The sequence below is a fragment of the Eptesicus fuscus genome, chromosome 5, assembly GCF_027574615.1.
Source record: "Eptesicus fuscus isolate TK198812 chromosome 5, DD_ASM_mEF_20220401, whole genome shotgun sequence".
NCBI classification, from domain to species: domain Eukaryota; kingdom Metazoa; phylum Chordata; class Mammalia; order Chiroptera; family Vespertilionidae; genus Eptesicus; species Eptesicus fuscus.
The window spans coordinates 73,011,450-73,030,226 of NC_072477.1; the positions used below are offsets into that span (position 1 = coordinate 73,011,450).

At 47.3% G+C, this 18,777-nt stretch overlaps 1 protein-coding gene across 1 annotated transcript in view; it reads left to right on the forward strand.

The window, feature by feature from the left end:
- The window catches only part of RYR3 (ryanodine receptor 3), a 393,437-nt gene that overhangs the window by 190,297 nt on the left and 184,363 nt on the right, over positions 1 to 18,777 (forward strand). The window contains exons 30-37 of the mRNA XM_054715636.1: positions 767 to 975; positions 2,610 to 2,785; positions 3,668 to 3,704; positions 5,217 to 5,380; positions 8,692 to 8,857; positions 15,361 to 15,447; positions 15,782 to 16,008; positions 17,559 to 18,354. Coding sequence (XP_054571611.1) covers positions 767 to 975; positions 2,610 to 2,785; positions 3,668 to 3,704; positions 5,217 to 5,380; positions 8,692 to 8,857; positions 15,361 to 15,447; positions 15,782 to 16,008; positions 17,559 to 18,354 — 1,862 coding nt within the window. The remainder of the gene's footprint in view (positions 1 to 766; positions 976 to 2,609; positions 2,786 to 3,667; positions 3,705 to 5,216; positions 5,381 to 8,691; positions 8,858 to 15,360; positions 15,448 to 15,781; positions 16,009 to 17,558; positions 18,355 to 18,777) is intronic.

Genomic DNA, 18,777 nt, shown 5'->3' on the forward strand with positions numbered 1-18,777 from the left:
GTCCACAATTATGATTTATAAATACCCACAAAGAAGAATACCAAGCAATTTGAACTTCTGCTTTGGCCTATTTGGCAGTTGTTAAATTGATGTGAGCTTGGAGAGAAAAGACATGTAGGAGGGAAGAGAGTTTCCCACAGCTCCTGCTCAAAAATTATGCCTTCCTGCTCAGGCGGGGACCATCTCAGTAGCTAGGAGGACGGGGGGCTGGAAACTGTGTTTCGTAAACAGAGGCATAGTGTCAGCATTTGGAACTTCTCAGAACCATACTCTGGGACTGGAAAAACCACCAGAGCTCTTATTTCCCTGGGGGATATGCTGAGGCCTAGAAAAAGTGAGGTGTTTGCACCAAGTCCTTCTTTAGGTTTCTCATGCTGTTCTGTTTAGGGCAGTATTTAAAATTTCCCAGGGCCCAACAGCAGTTTCAACTAAGACATAGGTAAACAACTTAACTTTTTCTCTTATTGGTTTTACTTTTCCAGCTTATGTTTATTTACAGTTTAAGAAGAATCTTGGCTGGATGATTGTTTTTTCCCCAAAAATTATTTTGAACCAAATTACTTTCCCTTCCCACATACACCACGGGCAGCCATCATCTCCATGTGCCTCCTGTTGTTCAGTTTACCTGCCGGGAAGAAAGACAAAGGGTGGCGCCGCATCTTTCTGGCCGGGACTCAAAGCTGTTAAGGAGGCAAAAGTCAGGCCTCCTCGCAGTCCTGGGATGGGACTGTGGGCTGAGGCAGGGCTCTCGTTTGCCATTCTGCAGGCTTTGTGCCCATCTGCTCACTGGGGCTGTCTCAGATTGGCCGCATGAATCTCGGGATGGACGCCAGTACCTTCAAGTTTTATACCATGTGCGGCCTCCAAGAGGGCTTTGAGCCTTTTGCTGTCAACATGAACCGAGATGTCGCGATGTGGTTCAGCAAGCGCCTCCCAACGTTTGTCAACGTGCCGAAGGATCATCCCCAGATAGAGGTAATGTTACACGTCGTGGGCGAACCTGGCAGGGCACATGGGCCAAGTCACTAATCTCCTGCTAATGCCCCTGGCACAGGGCAGCTGCTTACCTAAGCCCATGCCCTGGCTGCTTACCAGCCTCCTCCTTGCTGGCCCGCAGAGCTGTCGTTGCAGACACCTTAATTGGGGCAGCTCAGTGGCATCTTACAGATGGCAACCGCCTTGCAGACATACCCTTTGCAGCTCAGGCTCCAAGCCTTTGGGCCACTGTGTTTTCTCCAGGCATTCCTGGACTGCCATTGTCATAGTAATACAGTATTCAGAGACCTTCAATGTCGTTTTCCTTAAAAAGTTCAGTGCCTGTTAAGATGTCCTGGACATGCTTCTTCTCTGCTCATAAACTGGTTTAATTTCTCCAGAATCATTTCCAGCATTTTAAGCTGAGGCGTAGTCATTGGTTATGATGCTGGCATCTTGTAGCGGGGCTGAGCAGAGCCAAAGACTATAAGGAGCCTGGTTTGGGTTCTGATTCTACATCTTTGTGCCTCCGTTTTGCCCGTGCCCACCATGGTTTTTTCATAGTTCGGGGAGGGAGGGTGCTGCTTGAAAGTCAGTCAGATCAGCTCCATGGAAGCATTAGACTGAGTGGCTTGCTTCTACCTAATTATAAGTTCCCTTAGCTCACCTTCTGATCTAAATTCAACAAGCATCAACTCTCAACCCCCACTTTTCCCCCACAGTCTTACATGATGGAGAGGTTTCTTTCTCAGATTCCTACCTGGCCATTGCTTTAGAAAGCTGGCTCACAAATGAATGGGATTTAGAGACGCTCCACAAAGAAAAATCTACAAACTGCACAAAAAATTTTAAGCACATCCATAGACCACAGGATAAAAACTAGTCTCTAGAATTCAGGGAGAAATGCTTGGAACATGAAGACATTATTATTATAAGTCCCATTTTACTTTCTCTTCCTCCCCAATGCGCCCCCTCCACACACACACACACACACACACACACATATATTTTTAAATTTTAGTTTTGATCTTTCTTCCTCCAACCCCTTTCCCTTCAATGTCCATGCCCTGGTGCTGGGAATTTCCTCAGTGTTTGGAGATGCCTTGATGAACCTCAGTGCTCAGGCTGTGACTGTGGCAGAGATGGGAAATACACAGATGGGAGACAGCACCCTCCAAGGGAGCTGTGATTTTTCCTCATGAGCTTAGGGCTTTCCAGTGTCCTCTCCTCTAGATATTCTCATGCCCACTGACAATGGGAATCTTTGGAAAGATTTTCTTTAGCCACTTGCCCCCTAACCTGAAAGGTCAGCCTCAGTGGACACCATGCTGCATTATCCAGAGACTTCCCTCCCCCCTCCCCGAATCTTGCACCTGTTCTCTACCCTTGACCTTGCAGAAAACCCAGTAGGAGTGTTTTTAAATCTCTAATTTCTCCAGATACAGGAAGATCTGTTATTTTTCTATTGGGCAAGTTCCAAGTAATGATGAGAATAATGGTTTGGTCATCACTGGTGACAACTTTTATCATTCACAGAAAGTCTTGACATATGTAATGTCAATGAGGGAAGGAGGGACAGAGTCAAGGTCAGGCTCATGTGGGTGCGTCAGATAAAAGACCCATGGTGTTTCCAGGTCATGAGGATCGACAGCACCATGGACAGCCCTCCGTGCCTCAAGGTGACCCACAAGACATTTGGCACACAGAATAGCAATGCCAGCATGATCTACCTCCGCCTGAGCATGCCCGTCGAGTGCCACTCCTCCTTCAGCCACAGCCCCTGCCTGGACAGTGACGCTTTCCAGAAAAGGTGAGGGCCAGGCCTCCAGCCCTCAGAGGTGCTCATCACGTCTGTTGTAAAGTTGGCTTTCCGTCTGTCTGTTTCTTACTCTACCTCAACATAACTAGGACTCTGTGGGTAGGGTTCCCTTTGCTCTCAGGTAGGTAAAGAAATGGGGATTTGAATGTATATACCCACTTGTGCATACACATGTGTGTGTGCAATGCATAATTAGGGGAGCCAATCAAGCTAAACAGAGTCACCTCTAGTGGAAACGTTTCTGCTCTTCTCGAGCCTTCGGAGTCCCTGACCTCCTTGCACACTAAATTACTACGCTTTTGGAGTAAAAGAAGAGGCTGCAGTTGTTGTTGCCTGTGTGTGAAATTAGAAGGTTCTAGAGGCCAACACCACCTTCTTTGAATAACTATGGCCGGTGTCCAGCCCAGAAGCCATGTGACTTATGAGTGAGTGACTTCTCCCTCCCTGCTAAGGAGTATATTCCTTTCGGTCTTTCTTTCTTTCAATCTCTATTTTTAATCATTGATGTTTGTCTGCCTGTTTGGAGCTGTGTTGTCCAGGTTTTCTCTAGAGTTTCGCTGTCTACGAAGCTTTAAACAAGCACAGCTACTTGAGAGAACAGGAGAATATATCCAGAGGTATCCCCACACACATTATTACAATATTTTCAACACCCTCAACCCCTGGGCTGAGGGACAGGAGTTGGGAGTCATAGCCCTGGCTTGTGGTAGCAGGTTACAAATGAACACATCCCAAGACAAGTTGGGATCACTTGTGTATAGGAAACAGTTCCCTAAACTCACCTTCATCATTAAAGGGAGATCAATTGCCTGTCAGAATTGTGGGATTCTCTCTACAGCCAAATAACTAAAACACAGATTATCTTCCCTCCAGGAAACAGATGCAAGAACTACTCTCTCAAACAACAACAGTAAGTAAATGTGCTCAATTATGGTTTTAATTATTTGAGTCTTTGCTGTGCCTGGTAATATGCCCCTTCTAGCAATGATCTGTCTAGAGATTCTCTGTAATTGCCAATTACTCTGTCTTTTAATATGCATCTTGATGCTTCCAAAACACATCTCTGGCATTTCTCAGATGGGGGGAGAAGAGACAGTGATTCAGTGCGAGGCAGAAGCTCTACCTGGAGCATCTAATTGGGCATTATTGTGTACTTGTTGCCCATTTGCCACCAGGGGCCCAGCACTGCCTTTCTAATGGAGATGAATGTCAGTTGGGGGGGTGGGGAGTGTCTTAATTTAATCCTTTTCTTTGCTCTTTTATGTAAACTTCTATGTATCAACTCTCCCATCTCTCTGAGCAGTGCCAGGAACCATGTTGAAAGCATTCAAACGAGGAACAGGAGCCAGGGAACCAGCCTGAAAAATGAAGGCTGCTTTTGGCCCCTTTTCTAGAGCTAGATAGTAGTCAGAGAGCAACACTTCCTAATTTCTCTCTCTCTCACTCTCTCATTCTTCTTTTAGCACCTGACAAAAAAAAACGTTTTTTAAGAAATTCATGTCACCCCTTCTATTATGTGATCCTACATCCCAAGTTCATAGGTTAACTGCCATCGGGAAGAGGATTCTTGCTGCCATGGTCACACACTTAGAATGTGCAGGGCACTGCGCTAGGCACATTGCACCACCTTCCCACTTAATTCCCACAGCAGCCTTGTGAGATGGGCAGCATTATATATCCTGAGACACAGAAAGGACAAAGGACTTGTCCAAGGTCCCAGGATTAATAGCTGCCAGTGCCAAGATTCCAGCCCAGCTCTGACTGGCTTACCCTTTTATCTTCCCGTTTAAAAAAGAGGACAGATGATGAATAGAAGTAACTTCATTAAGAATGAATGTGCTCAGTTTCATAAAGAACATGGTGAAGGAATCACTTACCTTAAAGCTTTAGTTATTGTTATAACATAGGGATACACTTCACAAGTGGTTATTACATCCGCCAAGAACTGCTGTGTCGATGAGCCTGCTGACCACGTAAAGCATGTTTGGCCACTCTAGGGGCTTTATTTCACAGCATCTTTTTCAAGACTTTCCCAAAAATATGCCCTGGCTTTCTCTGTAGAAGTGGAAAGGGTAGCAGGAGTTCTCTGAGCCTCAACTATTTCCTCTCTCGGGGCAAAGTCGGTGCCCATGAGAGGGTTGGGGTCCTGTGCTGGCCACTCTGAGTGGCTGCCACTTATTTCCCCAGCAGCATCTTCTGAGCAAAGGGTGGTGGATGCTCAAGCCCAACAGACAAGAGACAAATAAGGAAGCCAAACGCTAGCCAGGCCTTCCTCCAAGCGAGAGTGCAGTGCAGTGCCCCTCTAGACCCCGGTATGCTTTTTAAAAAAAGAAAAGGAACCAATGGGCTGCAGTACTATTCCTGCTACCTGAGCACACTTCCCTAACTGAGGGCCACTCGCTCGTCTGCTGTCTCTCTCCAGCAATGCTACTACGCAATCCGCATCTTTGCCGGACAAGACCCCTCCTGCGTCTGGGTTGGATGGGTGACTCCGGACTATCACTTCTACAGTGAAAAGTTTGACCTGAATAAAAACTGTACGGTGACTGTTACTCTGGGGGATGAAAGAGGCCGGGTCCACGAAAGGTAAGGGGGCTCCTCACTCCCTCCCCCGAGCAGCCGTTTTTCCCTTACCCCCAACAACCCAAAAGAAGGAAACATTCAGCATCTATTAAGGAGGGGAAATGAAGCACAGGCTTCAAATCCTCAAGTAAACAGGTGGGGATGGGTACCATGGCGGGAGGCATGTTATTAGTGAAAAACGTGGGTCATTTCATCATGTCTATAAAACATGACCCAGGGATGGGAGATACAGGTGCACAATTGGGAGGTCTGAGCTCCATTTCAGACTCCTCCCTGGTTTCTGGGCAAGCCGGCTTTCTACAACAGAACAACACAGAGAAACATCCCTGGGTGCCTGAGAGAAGTCGCTTCAGAAGAAAATGATGCACCACATCACACAGTAACCGATCAAGTCAGGACGCCTCATCCCAAAAGTGTGTCGTGGCTGAAGGCATGAAGAACATCAAAGAGACACTGCAAATTCATGACTAATAACCACTGAGTAAAAATTAGGGATCTTTAGGGAAAACACATTTTAGGCACACCCACATCCTCCCACCAGTCCACTGGCACTGCCCCCAGAGAGAGCAGCCTTGGCCAACTGTGGCCAGAGGTGACCCAGGAGACCATGTCTTGTTTCCACCTGAGAGTGGATGGAGTCTTTCCCCAGGCAGACATGTAGAGATATACGAAGTTGTTTTTCAAGCTGCCCTTTAGCCCTACAAAGTCAGGAATGTTTCTGCAGTCACTGCTTTTTAGATGCTACTGGCTCATCAAAGACGAGTGGTCAGATACAAGCGCTATGTCAGGAGGACCGTTGTGGGCAGGTGGTTCAGAGCACAGACTCTGAAAGCAAACTGCCTGTATTTTAAACTGGGTTCCAGTACTGACTGGAAGTGTGACTTGGGGCCAGTCACTAACCTCCCTGGGCTCAATTTCCTTGCCTGTAAAATGAGAATAATAGTTCCAGTCTTATAGAGCAGCGATTTTCAACCAGTGTGCCACAGCACACTGGTGTGCTGCAAGGATTTTTAAAACATGCAATACCTTACTGTTTTATCGGGGACTGTAGCCTCTTTTCCCTTAGATTGTCAAATAGAAAAATGACAGCCAACACAACAATGGCCATCTGGTGCGAATGAATCAAAATTATACCTATTTTTTTGTCAGGTGGGCAAAAAATATGATATATTTTTCAGTGTACCACAGAATTTTAGTAATTGGTTTATGTACGACATGAGGTGAAAAGGGTTGAAAATTGCTGCTAAAGAGTATTGTGAGGATTGAAAGAGATAATACATAGAAAAATGCCTAGAAGAGTGCCACAGCCCATGCAGTCAATAGACATTAACTACTTCTATTACTACTAGTAGCCCTGCGCACAAATCCATGCACCAGTAGGTCGCTGCCACCCTCCTGTAGTTCTCTGCCCACTGCCCTGCCCTCCTGTAGCTCCCTCTGCACCCCCCTCATAGCTTGCTGCCCTGTCCCCTCCTATAGCTCTCCACCACCCACTTGTAGTTCGCTGCCCCAATCTCCTGAAGATCCGTGATCTGGTCGTTACGCAGTCAGTTGTTACACCTCATGGCATAACGGATAATTAGCATATTTCTCTCTTATTATAAAGGATTACTGAACATCTGTCATGTAATAAGACTCAGAGTAGATGCTATAAGCAACACCTGGTTCAGGTTGACGAGGAAAGTATGTGAAAGTCATTGACAGCCCAGACTTTCCTTTTCAACCAGAAAATCAAAAGGCATCCCAGTTGGGTTTATTGCCCATCCCAGTTGGGTTTATTGCTCTAGTTTGCTGGCTGAGCCTTGCTGGCCATGATTTATCTGAGCCTCAGTGACAGTTTTTATTGTGAAAACTAACTGACATGTTAGCACCTCTATATGGTCGGTGCTCAGTAATTCTTACTTTTTTGTCTCACATAACAAGAAATGCAGTGTCGATCTTCAGACATTTTTGGTATTTCAATTTTGGGCCCTTCTCAAATTGAGGGCTACGAATCTCACCACTTCAATACATTATTAATTGAATTCTGTAGTAGTAATCAATGTACTCAGTCCCTAATTACTAAGAAGCAGTAGTAACATGGCTGCAGTTTAACCTTTATGGAAATCTAGCAATGGCTGTAATGCATTGAAGGAGCACTTTGCACTGGCCCTGCCCGAGGGCATTCACATGGAGGACCAGCCCAGTGGGGACCCCAGAAGAGAGGAGGGCAGATCTGATCATGGGAAGTGGCCATGAAGTGACTTACAAAGGGGATTTCCAGCAGGGAACAGGATGGGGGATTGGGGAGGGAGCTTGGGCAGGGAGTAATAGAATTCTAGAGCTGGAAAGAATCTTGGAGAATTCTAATCAAACCTTGACTTTCCAAGGTCAAATCAGATTGACCATAGGATGTTTAAAGGGGCTTCCCTTCCATCAGGTACAGACTCACTCTCTTGTTTTACCTGAGAAAAATCTCTTTGTGTTACTTCAAGTGACCGGCTTCCTCAGAGGATGTACCCCAGGACTGGGTGTAGGAGGAGACCCAGTCAGCTGTCCAGTGCCCACAGCCATTGCAAAGGGCTCAGGAATCACCTTTGCCCCTGTGCCACTTCTCTAAACCCACCCAGGATTTGAAATCTTACAATTAAGGAACCAGGCTTTGGAGACTTGGTGGTGCTTTTGTTATTATAGTTGGCTTTTAAATCTACATAATGATGCCTACCATAGAGATTACATTCTGCAGGGTGGTGGACAGCTAGCGGAGAAAGGCACTCTTTCCCAGCTGGTAGTTAGGGAAGAGTGTGGGGTAGAACTCCAGGGAGCTGCGAGAGCATTAGAGACCAACGTGACCTACTCCACAAGTCTCCCCAGGCCCAGGCCTGCCATCCTAAGGAATGCAGCCCTGAGTGTCCAAGTGCCCTGACACTGGGCTAGGACTCTGAACACAGAGTTTTGTTCTGGCCTCGCATGCCAACTGCCTATACAGTGTATAAATCTGCCTGTGGAGGGTATCCTCCTTATGCCTCCATTTCCCATCTCTAAGGGCAGAATGCAAACATCCCATTCTCTGGTTCAGAAAGCTGAAGTGATTTTGAGCCAGGAAACAGTTCCCAAACATTATGCTCTCTGGACCAAAGTAGCCTGATAGACTGCCACATCCCTAAACTGAGAGGTTTGTGCCTGAGGAAACTGGGTTGAAGCTAGATGAATTAGTTGAAGAAAAAGTTATATGGGGGAAAACTAGAAGGCCTGGGGCAGTCCATCCCTGAGTCCTGATTGCAAACAGCCCCAGTCCCCACTCTGTGCCTTTCTTTCATCTTTTTGGCTCCTAGTGTGAAGCGCAGCAACTGCTACATGGTCTGGGGTGGGGACATTGTGGCCACTTCCCAACGGTCAAGTCGCAGCAACGTGGACCTGGAGATCGGCTGCCTCGTGGATCTGGCAATGGGCATGTTGTCCTTCTCCGCCAATGGGAGAGAACTTGGCACCTGTTACCAGGTAGGGATGGCTTCTGGGGCCAAGACAGCAGTGTTCCTGTGTTAGGTCTCTGCTCCTCACTTGCCATATTCAGCATCCCATCTCAGCAGGTGATGAGCCCATGTGGCCCATAGGCCATCTTAGAAAACAAAAAAAGGAGCAGAGTGGCTTCATTTTGTCCAGAGAGGGGGAAAATGGGGGTAGGGTATATATCATATTTATTGACTGATCAGATATGCTGGTCATCTTTCTAGAAGATAAGAAGGTTTTTCCTTGGTGATGGTCTCTAAAGGTTTTTCATTTATTCCATAAATATCTCTTGTGCAATTTTTATGTTATCTGTGCCATACAAGATGCAAAGTTTCAGAGGTGAACAGAGATACTCCTTGCTTTAAGAAACTTCTGGAATCTAATGAAAAAAATAAACCTAGGAACAAAATAGATCCAGAGACATGGAAGCATGCAACTGGCAGACAGAGGGAGGGTTGGGGGCAGCAGGAAGAGATTAACCAAAGAATTTATATGCATATATATATGCATATCCCATGGACATAGACAATAGTGTAGTGAAGGCCTGGGGCAGGGGCGGGAGCAAGGAGGAGGGGATCAATGGGGGGGGGGAGGGGAACACCTGTGATACTTTCAAAAATAAAAAAAGAAAGAAACTTCTGTGATCAAATATAGACCCATAAAATGGATTAATTTGCCAGGCAGTATTCACTTTGCAAAAGGTTCCTCTCATTCCCATGGATTCCTTACAGGGTCCTTTTAATTATTTATGCATCGTGTGTAAATAATGTGCTTCCCTATTGCATTACTGTGAGCTCTGATAGAGCTACTCAGGAAAACCACCAGTTGTACACATGTAGGTTTACCTGTCATTAGCACAAGAAGCCTGTAGTCAATAATACTGTAATAACTACTGGTATGTATGGGGTCAGGTGGATACTGGAAATATCCAGGGGACCACTTTGTAAAGTATATGATTGACAATCACTATTGCTGTACACCTGAAACTAATATAAAATAATATTGAATGTGAACTATAATTGAAAAATAATGTTTTTTTTAAATGGACAAAACAATAAAAATATGGACAAAAATAAAATTACAAGGTAATGGGAAAAAAAGAAAAAGCACAAGAAGCCTGGTTTCCTTTAAGCAGGATTTTTATCCCTGAGGCCAGGTAAGCTGGAGAATGCCACATATTATATCCTCTGTTTGAAGTTTTGCAATGAACATTGACTTTGAGAAATACTTTAAAAACAGTCTGAGAAATGCTTGTCTAACCAAGCATTTCTCATACTATTTGACCAAGAATAGCTTTTTTATTTTTTTACTGTAACAGTTAGTAATATTCTGTAAGCCTAGAGTTCTATGGAGCACACCCCAGAAAGGCTAAGATAAGGAGTTAAATTTGTATTAAACCTTCTCGACATTCTGAGGATGGAATGGAGAGTCTCATGTATGTGTGGACAGTGTCATTCGACTTCAGAGAAGGAAGAGCTGGCCTCCATCAGTAGTGGTCAGGAGAGTGTTTAGCGTGGAGAAACCTTAATTTTGAAGCAAAAAAAAACAAAAAACAAAAAAACTTCCTCTTGAAGAGAGAGGAATATACAGTATACTAGGTTGAAAGAATGGCACAAGAAGCATTATGCAGATAGGGAAGCATAAGATATGTTTGAGGAACAATGGACAGACTGCTGGGCAGACTGGTATGGGACGTTTGTGGTTAGTGGTTGGGAACACCAGTTAGAAAGGAGGGGTTATGGGTAAGAAGTGGGGACGCTGCTGACCCAGGACAATGACATGCCCTGTTTAAGGAAGCTTAGCTAAGTACAGCTGATGAAAGCATCCCACTGCTGTGTAAGTGGATAAAGCCCTTTTTCTGGCTTGTGGTTGGGGAGAGGGCATCCAGAGAGGAGAGAGAGAGCAGCTTCCCCAAATCTGAAATGTTTGGTGGCTAAGAGCAGAAGGGCCCATCCCTTTCGGAGGTCCGGGGACAGCCTGCTGCAGCGCGTGAGACTGCACCTCCCTGGGTTCCCGGAAAAGGTAGGATCCTCACCACCACGCAGGTGGCACGGTCCAGCACTGGGGCCCAACCAGCTGTTCCCGGAAAGAGGCCTTTGGGAACCAGGCTGTTATTCTTCTGGTGCTTTCTCGTGATTCCACCCTCCCCCAAGTCCCCTGAGAAACTGCTTATGTACATTAGTCTGTCTTCAGAATCCATTAGCTTTTTCCCATTAAATTTGAAATGAGTTTGACTGCAGGGTCCTCCCTGAGCTGCAGAGAGCTCTAAAGCATCTAATAACTTTTAAGGCTAGTTGGGCGTCGGAGGTCCCTAAATAAATCACTACCCGTGGCATTCGAAGCAGCGGTGACTAGACTTCCCATGATGTTGAGATGTTATAACAAAGAGCAGGCAGGACACTGGCTGTTTTTAACCTCCTCTTTTATGGTAGCTCCTGGGTGACAGTGGGCTGGCCACTTGTCTTCTCTGAGCTGTGTGTTGGCATCTATCCCCGGCCCCCAAACACCTGCCTCTACTTCACAAGTATAAACCCTGATTTCTCGCTCTGGGTCCCAGGCCTGCCTGTTGTCCTGAGGAATGTTGCTGTGAGTGAGGAGAGAGCCAGGCTCTGCGTGGGGGGATGGGGGAGAGGGTCTGAGGAGGCTCACACCCAGCCAGCCCCCTTCTCATCACAGGCGAGACGCTGACGTGTGTGGCTGTGCATCTGGTCCCCTGGCAGCGAGATAATTGTTATTCTGCAGATGTAGCCATTTTCATTTTTCAATTACTTTGAAGGAGCAGGACAGCGATATTTATACACTGGCTCTTTATTGGGAAAGGACCAGTAACCAAAATAATGAGAGAAGAGTTCTCTCAAACAAAGTGTTTAGAGCTCCCCCGTTAAAGACTGCTAGGGAATTTGAAAACCTGTCTGCCCCATTTAATGTAATCACAGGTGAGATGGGAAATAAAATGTATGTTTAAGAGATACTGCTCCTTGGTGATTGACACCCCAGCCACCCTGCTCTGAGAACTGAGCCAGTGTCACGCGAGGAGGTAGCTTTGCATTCAGGCCAGTTCCCATGCCCTGACCTGTATACATGATTAGAAATAGAATGGCTATTATTGCAAGGACAACATAGATCAGCCAGGGACAAAGCTACCTTAAAAACAAAGGGGAAACTGTCAGCGGTACTCCACTGCAGACCCGAATCTGGGTTTGCCATCCATTCCATTAAAATGTGAGCTAACCATCCAGAGTGGGAACTTCTCAAGCGAAGGGGCCTGCTTTCATGTTTATGGCCAGGTCTCTTGCACATTAACACAGCCCCTCGCACCTAGCAAGTGTTGGCTAAACCTTTGTTGTCAAACTTCCCAACTCCGCTGCAAAGCCACTGTATTGGTTGTTTAAGTGCTGCCTAACCAGTTACCCCAAAATTAGCAGTTTTTGACAGCACACGTGTATTATCTCGCAGTTCTGTAGGTTTGACTGGGATCTCTGCTCCAGATTTCACAAGGCCAAAATCAAGGTGTCAGCTGGCTGAGCTGGCTCTATCTGGAAGTTCTGGAAGAACTTGCATTCGCGTTGTTGGATGTTGTTGGCAGCATTCAGTTGTGATTGTAGGCTGGGCTTCTGAGGTCCCTGTTTCCTTGCTGACCTTCAGTCAGGGTCACTCTCTGCTCCCAGAGGTGCCCACATTCCTTTTTCCCGTGGCCCCTTCCATCTTCAAAGCCCCAGGAGCATGTGGGGTTCTTGTCAAGCTTCTAATCTCTCTGACTTTCCCTCTTACCCCAGCAGTGAAAACACCAGTTTTGAAGGGCTCCTGTGACTAGATTAGATCCTCAAGGATAATCTATCTCTAGGTTAACTGGTTGGTACCCTTCCTTATCTCTGCAGAACCCCTCCTGCCTTGTGACATACACCATCACAGAGTAACGCAGGGGTCATGAGAGTCGGATAGGATTCTGCTTACCACACCCCCAGTTGCCAGTTTTATCCTTGTGTACATCCATCATGATCCCACACTTGTGTGATCGTCTTATTTCTGTGATTGAAGAGAAATTTCCATTGTTCCTCGTGGTGGGAGTGTCCTCTGTGGGGTAGAAAGCAGCCTCCCCCAGGGCGTTCGGAAGCTCTCAGAGCGCCTCCTTTCTGAGGGAGGTGTGAGGAGGCGCCGGTGCTTGGCTGGGTGGTTTGTGAAGTTTGTAGGGACCAGTCCTGAGGGACCTAACATCATGCCCCCATCTTCAGCCTATAGTTCCCCTACTGGTGTGATAGTGGTCAGCACAGAGAACTTTCAGCTGGATACATTTCTCCCCACAAGGAGCACAGACTCAAGGGCTTATTGCTGGTGCAGATGAAGTTTTCTCAGTTGCTAGAGCTCTGCTTCGTTCGGGCTGCAATGATTTGAGGGTCATGCATTGTTCTAGATGTCACATAATGGGTATTGAGAAATCTGGGGCCAGTCCAGGGATGAGTCCTACTCTATGGCCAAGGTCACACTGGCATCAGATCAGAGTTTCCTAGTTCCATCTCTCACCACTGTAAACCCAGTGTCTGGCATAAATCCAGGGTGTGATGGGTACTAAATAATTATTTGTCGAATGTCCTTAATAAAGCAGCTATCACTGCTATTTGTTTTTACAGTTGTTTATCTCTTCCTATTTCCCAGGGGTACCTGGAGCATTGGGGATAAAGCAAATATTTGAACTTCAACTATGAGCCCACTGTAGTGTGCTGGAATGACCATGTGCGGGGCACAAGGCTAGGGTTTACAGTCTGGCCTGTTTCATCATAAGCAAATGGTAGCACTGAGCCATGCGATCTTTTAAGTCACAGCCATGAAAATGTGTTTTTATAAACTTTATGTCTTACTGTATTGATGAAGTTCATGATGCAAAGGAAGCCTGTAACAATCGTGACAGGAAGACAACTCACTGTGTTCATCTTCGATGACTGCATAACAAGTTACCCTGAACTCAGTGACTTAAACAGCACATGTTTATGGTCTCATGGGTTCATGGGTGAGGACTCAGGCATAGCTTAGCGAGGTCCTCTCTCACGGTCTCACAAGGCGGCAGTCAAGGTGTCAGCCGGGCTGCGTCCTTGTCTGGAGCTCACTTCTTCCCCAAGCTCCTGTGGTTGTTCACAGGACTCAGTTTCTTGCATTTGTGAATGGAGGCTCCATTCTTTGCTGGCTGCAGCCAGGGCCAGCCACTCTCAATGCCCTGAGATCCCCTGGAATTCCTTGTCACATGGTCTTCTCACAACACTGCAGTTTCCTTCTTTCTGTCCAGTCTGCTGAGATGGAGTCAAATATAAAGTGACAGTCCTTTCACTTTTGCCAGAAACAGCACACAGGTTCTAGTGCAGGGGATTATACATGAGTGTGACTCACTGCGGGGGGGGGGGGGGGCACCTCAGGGTATGTCCATAGTACCCACCATCCCATAATTTGGCTGGTCAGAAGAGTTGTAAGAATCTCCTAATGTTTGAATTCTCTTAAAGGCAAAAGACTTCAGTGAGTGGAGTAAGAGTCCCATTTTCTCCTCCACTGCCTGATCAAAAGCCCTGCATCAGAGTTTGCAAATGATAAGTATAGCCCCAATGTCATAAATAAACCCACATGCCTCAACTTAGTGGCAGCTAGATAGTCAGTGAATCCACGCCATTTAATGTAAGAACTAGAACCTGAGAGAGAAGGGGATGGAGAGAAGTCCAGAGGAACCAAGGGAAAGAGAGGTTTTGAGAGATGGTGGAGGCAGCCCTCTATTCCAGGGAAGCGCCTCACAGCCCTGCCTGCAAAGCAGCGGTGCTTAAGTGAGGGTGCTTTTCTCACCAAGGGACATTTGGCATTCTTGGAAGACATTTTGGTTATGCCAACTATGGTAGGGTGAGGAGCACTACTGACATCTAGTAGGTAGAGGCCAGGGGTACCAAAAGATCCCACAATGCACAGGACAGCCCCAACAACGAAGACTTTCCAGGCTCAAAATGTCAATCGTCCCAAGGTTGAGAAACCCTGCTAGCCCTCCTGGGCTTGTCTGACCAATGTCCATTTGCCTTCAGAAATTACAGTACCTTCCCCAAGAACCCCCTCCTCTGGGCCGGTGTCTCTGTGCGGTGTGAAAAGCCAGAACATCGCATTGTTCAGTGACCAAGAGCGGGCATTACCTTTGGTGGCAAGTTAGCAGCTCCCCGCTCTGACCATCCTCCTGAGCAGTGGAGAAAGCTGTTGGCTTCATTCACCTGAGAGAGAAAATGAAAGGACGTGGGATTGTTCAACCCAAGTTGAGAGAGTGAGAGAGTATTTAAGGTGGGAAGCAGAGACGATAATTACCAGCAGGCACCAGGTCTCAAAGAATTTCTGAGCAGTGTAGACCTACCAGTCCATGACTTCTCTCTCGTCTTCCAGCCAAAGTTAGAGTGGGGCGCTGATTAAAACACCCAGTGACTTCGCTATCGGTGATTTTATCATTCTGGACAAACCTCTCCATTTGTTCTGGTTTCCAGGTGGAGCCCAATACCAAAGTGTTCCCAGCAGTCTTCCTGCAGCCCACAAGCACGTCTTTGTTTCAGTTTGAACTTGGGAAGCTGAAGGTATGTATCTGTCCCCTCATGGAATGGTTATGAAGGGGAAGGCACGTTGACCATTAGGCCTCAGAATAAGAGGGACTCTGTCACTTCTCGCTTCTCATGTGCCCTTCTCACGTTCTCCTTCTCTCACATCTATTGGATGCTGGAAGAATTAATGCTTATATAACCCGATAGGCAAGGTCTTACTTAATGCTGGGAAAGGGCTTAGGGGTCCCTGGATATATTTGTTTCTCTTTAATTTGTACTAACCCTGTTGGTTAACATGGGCCAGCAGCTGAGAATCTCTGTATTGCACATGTGTTCTTCCCTCCCCCGCATGCCTTCCTGCCTGGCCCAGACCGCATTGCCCCTGTCAGCAGCCATATTTAAGAGCGAGGAGAAGAACCCAGCCCCGCAGTGTCCCCCTCGGCTGGACGTGCAGACCATCCAGCCCGTGCTCTGGAGCCGCATGCCCAGCAGCTTCCTGAAGGTGGAGACAGAGCGGGTGAGCGAGCGCCATGGCTGGGTGGTGCAGTGCCTGGAGCCCCTGCAGATGATGGCGCTCCACATCCCTGAGGAGAACAGGTAGTGAGGGTGCCCATGTGGAGGGGCCAGCCCAGGGGGTGGGGAGGCAGAGCCTAGCAAGCCCAGAGGGGAGGAGGAGCATCCTCATCGGCCAAGGGCCCTGCTCAGTCAGCCCCAAGATGACTATTGGTTTCCCCAAAGCCTCAGTTTCTCTCCTTTCCTTTCTCAGCTTTTGTTATTCACTCAGAAACAGCAGAGTATTCGCTATGATATGCCTACTGCAGGGCCTTCACTGCAGCTCTGAGTGCCTGTACTCAGGGACATGTCTATGCACTTAATTAAAAATCTTAGTGTGACTCTAAAATATATGTTTATTGGTGGCAAGAAGGAGAAGGAGGTATGCCTAACTTGCTCAGAGATGAAGAATCAGGCTGCTGGCTCCCCTCGTTAAGGGGCACTCTTGGATGATAGCTTGGGTTCAATCTCAGCTCTATCGCTTTCTGGTTGCATGGCCTTGAGTAAATTACTCATGCACTCCAGGCCTTGTCTCCTCATGGACACAGTGAGATCAATGTCTGCCCAAAGGATGGCTGGGAGAAAAAAAAAATGAGATTGTGTAGGTAAAAATATAGTATAGTTCTATGCATAGTAAGAATAAATAAGTTCTATTTTGTGGATATTATGACCCCTTGATCTCTTGGACTATAAAAATAAATAGAGGGTGGAGTTTTTTGACACTTGCCCAGATCCCAATTGGGTATTCTGTTGGATCATGGGCAGCAGCCAGACAGGCTAATGTAGGGAAGGAGCAGAAAAGGCCAGCAGACCACCCATGGGAGCCAATGCCAAGGGTCCTCAGATCCATGGTGAGGAGCAAAACAAAGTGGAAAATCTAAGCAAAGATCCAAGCCCACACCCTAGACCTCCCATAAATGAGGGAACATGACACAGACAAACACACCTCTAAAATCAGGAGGGAGAAAGTGAATTGATTATGCAAACTCATCTCAAGTTGGAAAATGTTTTTCTCTGTGGACAAGAGTGTGGTGTGTTTGTTTTCAGGGGAAGGAAAGCCCCAGGATGATGGCAGATTAGAGATTATAACGATGAGGCAGATGGTAGTTTGATGGAGGGCTTCAGCTACATCTTCTGAGGCCTCTTCCATCAGGAAACACAAGATCCCCTTGAGCCTACAACTAACAGGACCAAGTCACCTTTGTCTTATACCTGAATGTTTCTCAGTGTTCAGATTTGGGGGGTTTCCCTAATAAAGGAAGATTAATATTTGGTAAGCTAGTCTTATTAAGTCCTATAGTCTTTGGAAACCCTCGTAGTTAGATATGGTGAATTATCAGAAACGGGATGTGGACCAGAACTGGGAGAGGAATGATAATCAGGAAGAGAAAGTATAGCAGCGATGCCTTCATCCTTCTATGCCCTCTGCCTTCATTGGGTTGGGTGAAATCCCTGGGGATTCAGAGAGCAAGAATTCTGCTAAATTCTGGCACGCGCGTGCACACACACACACACCCACACACACACACACACACACACATACACACACACCACACCACACCGTGCAGTGGAGTGGTTGATTGTCTCATTCTCAGGTGTGTGGACATCCTGGAGCTCTGTGAGCAGGAGGACCTGATGCAGTTCCATTACCACACGCTGAGACTCTACAGTGCCGTGTGTGCCCTGGGAAATAGCCGCGTAGCCTATGCCCTGTGCAGCCACGTGGACCTCTCCCAGCTCTTCTACGCCATTGATAACAAGTACCTCCCTGGCCTCCTTCGGTCCGGTTTCTATGACCTGCTCATTAGCATCCATCTGGCCAATGCAAAGGAGAGAAAGCTGATGATGAAGAATGAGTACATCATCCCCATTACCAGCACCACCAGGAAAATCCGCCTGTACCCAGACAAGTCCAAGAGGCACGGGCTGCCTGGGGTGGGCCTGAGAACGTGCCTGAAGCCAGGCTTCAAGTTCTCCACCCCTTGCGTTGTCATGACCAGTGAGGAGCACCAGAAGCAGAGCCCCGAGATTCCCTTGGACATTCTGAAGACAAAGGCGCTGAGCATGCTGACAGAGGCCGTGCAGGGCAGTGGGGCTCACATCCGAGACCCCGTTGGGGGTTCTGTGGAGTTCCAGTTTGTGCCTGTGCTGAAGCTCATTGGAACCCTGCTGGTCATGGGGGTGTTTGACGATGATGATGTTCGGCAGATTCTCCTCCTGATCGACCCGTCTGTGTTTGGGGAGCACAGTGGGGAGACAGAGGAGGGAGCCGAGAAGGAGGAAGTGACTCAGGTGGAGGAGAAGGCAGTGGAGGCTGGGGAAAAGGCCAGCAAGGAGGCTCCAGTCAAAGGCTTGTTACAGACCCGATTACCGGAGTCCGTCAAGCTGCAGGTAACTCGGGGCATCAAAGATCCTGCCCTTGGAAAGAGCTGGGGAGCGAGACAGTGGAGCCTAGTGATGGTGAGGCTGGGACTGTGGATACTGGCCTAAACCTGGAGGGTAACAGAGATGCTCAAAGTGCCCACCAGTCATGCTCATTTCTGACATGGGATATGTCTCCCCAAGCCAAAGTGAAAACACCAACCCTCATCAATAAGGCACTCGCCTCAGAACTGTTTTTCTGGCACTAGTGATGGATTTGCCCTGGTCTTATCTCTTGCCCTTTGGGGCTAACGGATGTATTTGTGAGATCCTGTCTAGAGAGGAAGGAGCCTTTGGCTGTGGAGTAAACCCAAGGAATTGACACTTAGGGGGACCACACTCATCACCAGCTCTCATTTGTGTCCACGCTCTGATCACCAAACTAATGTGGAC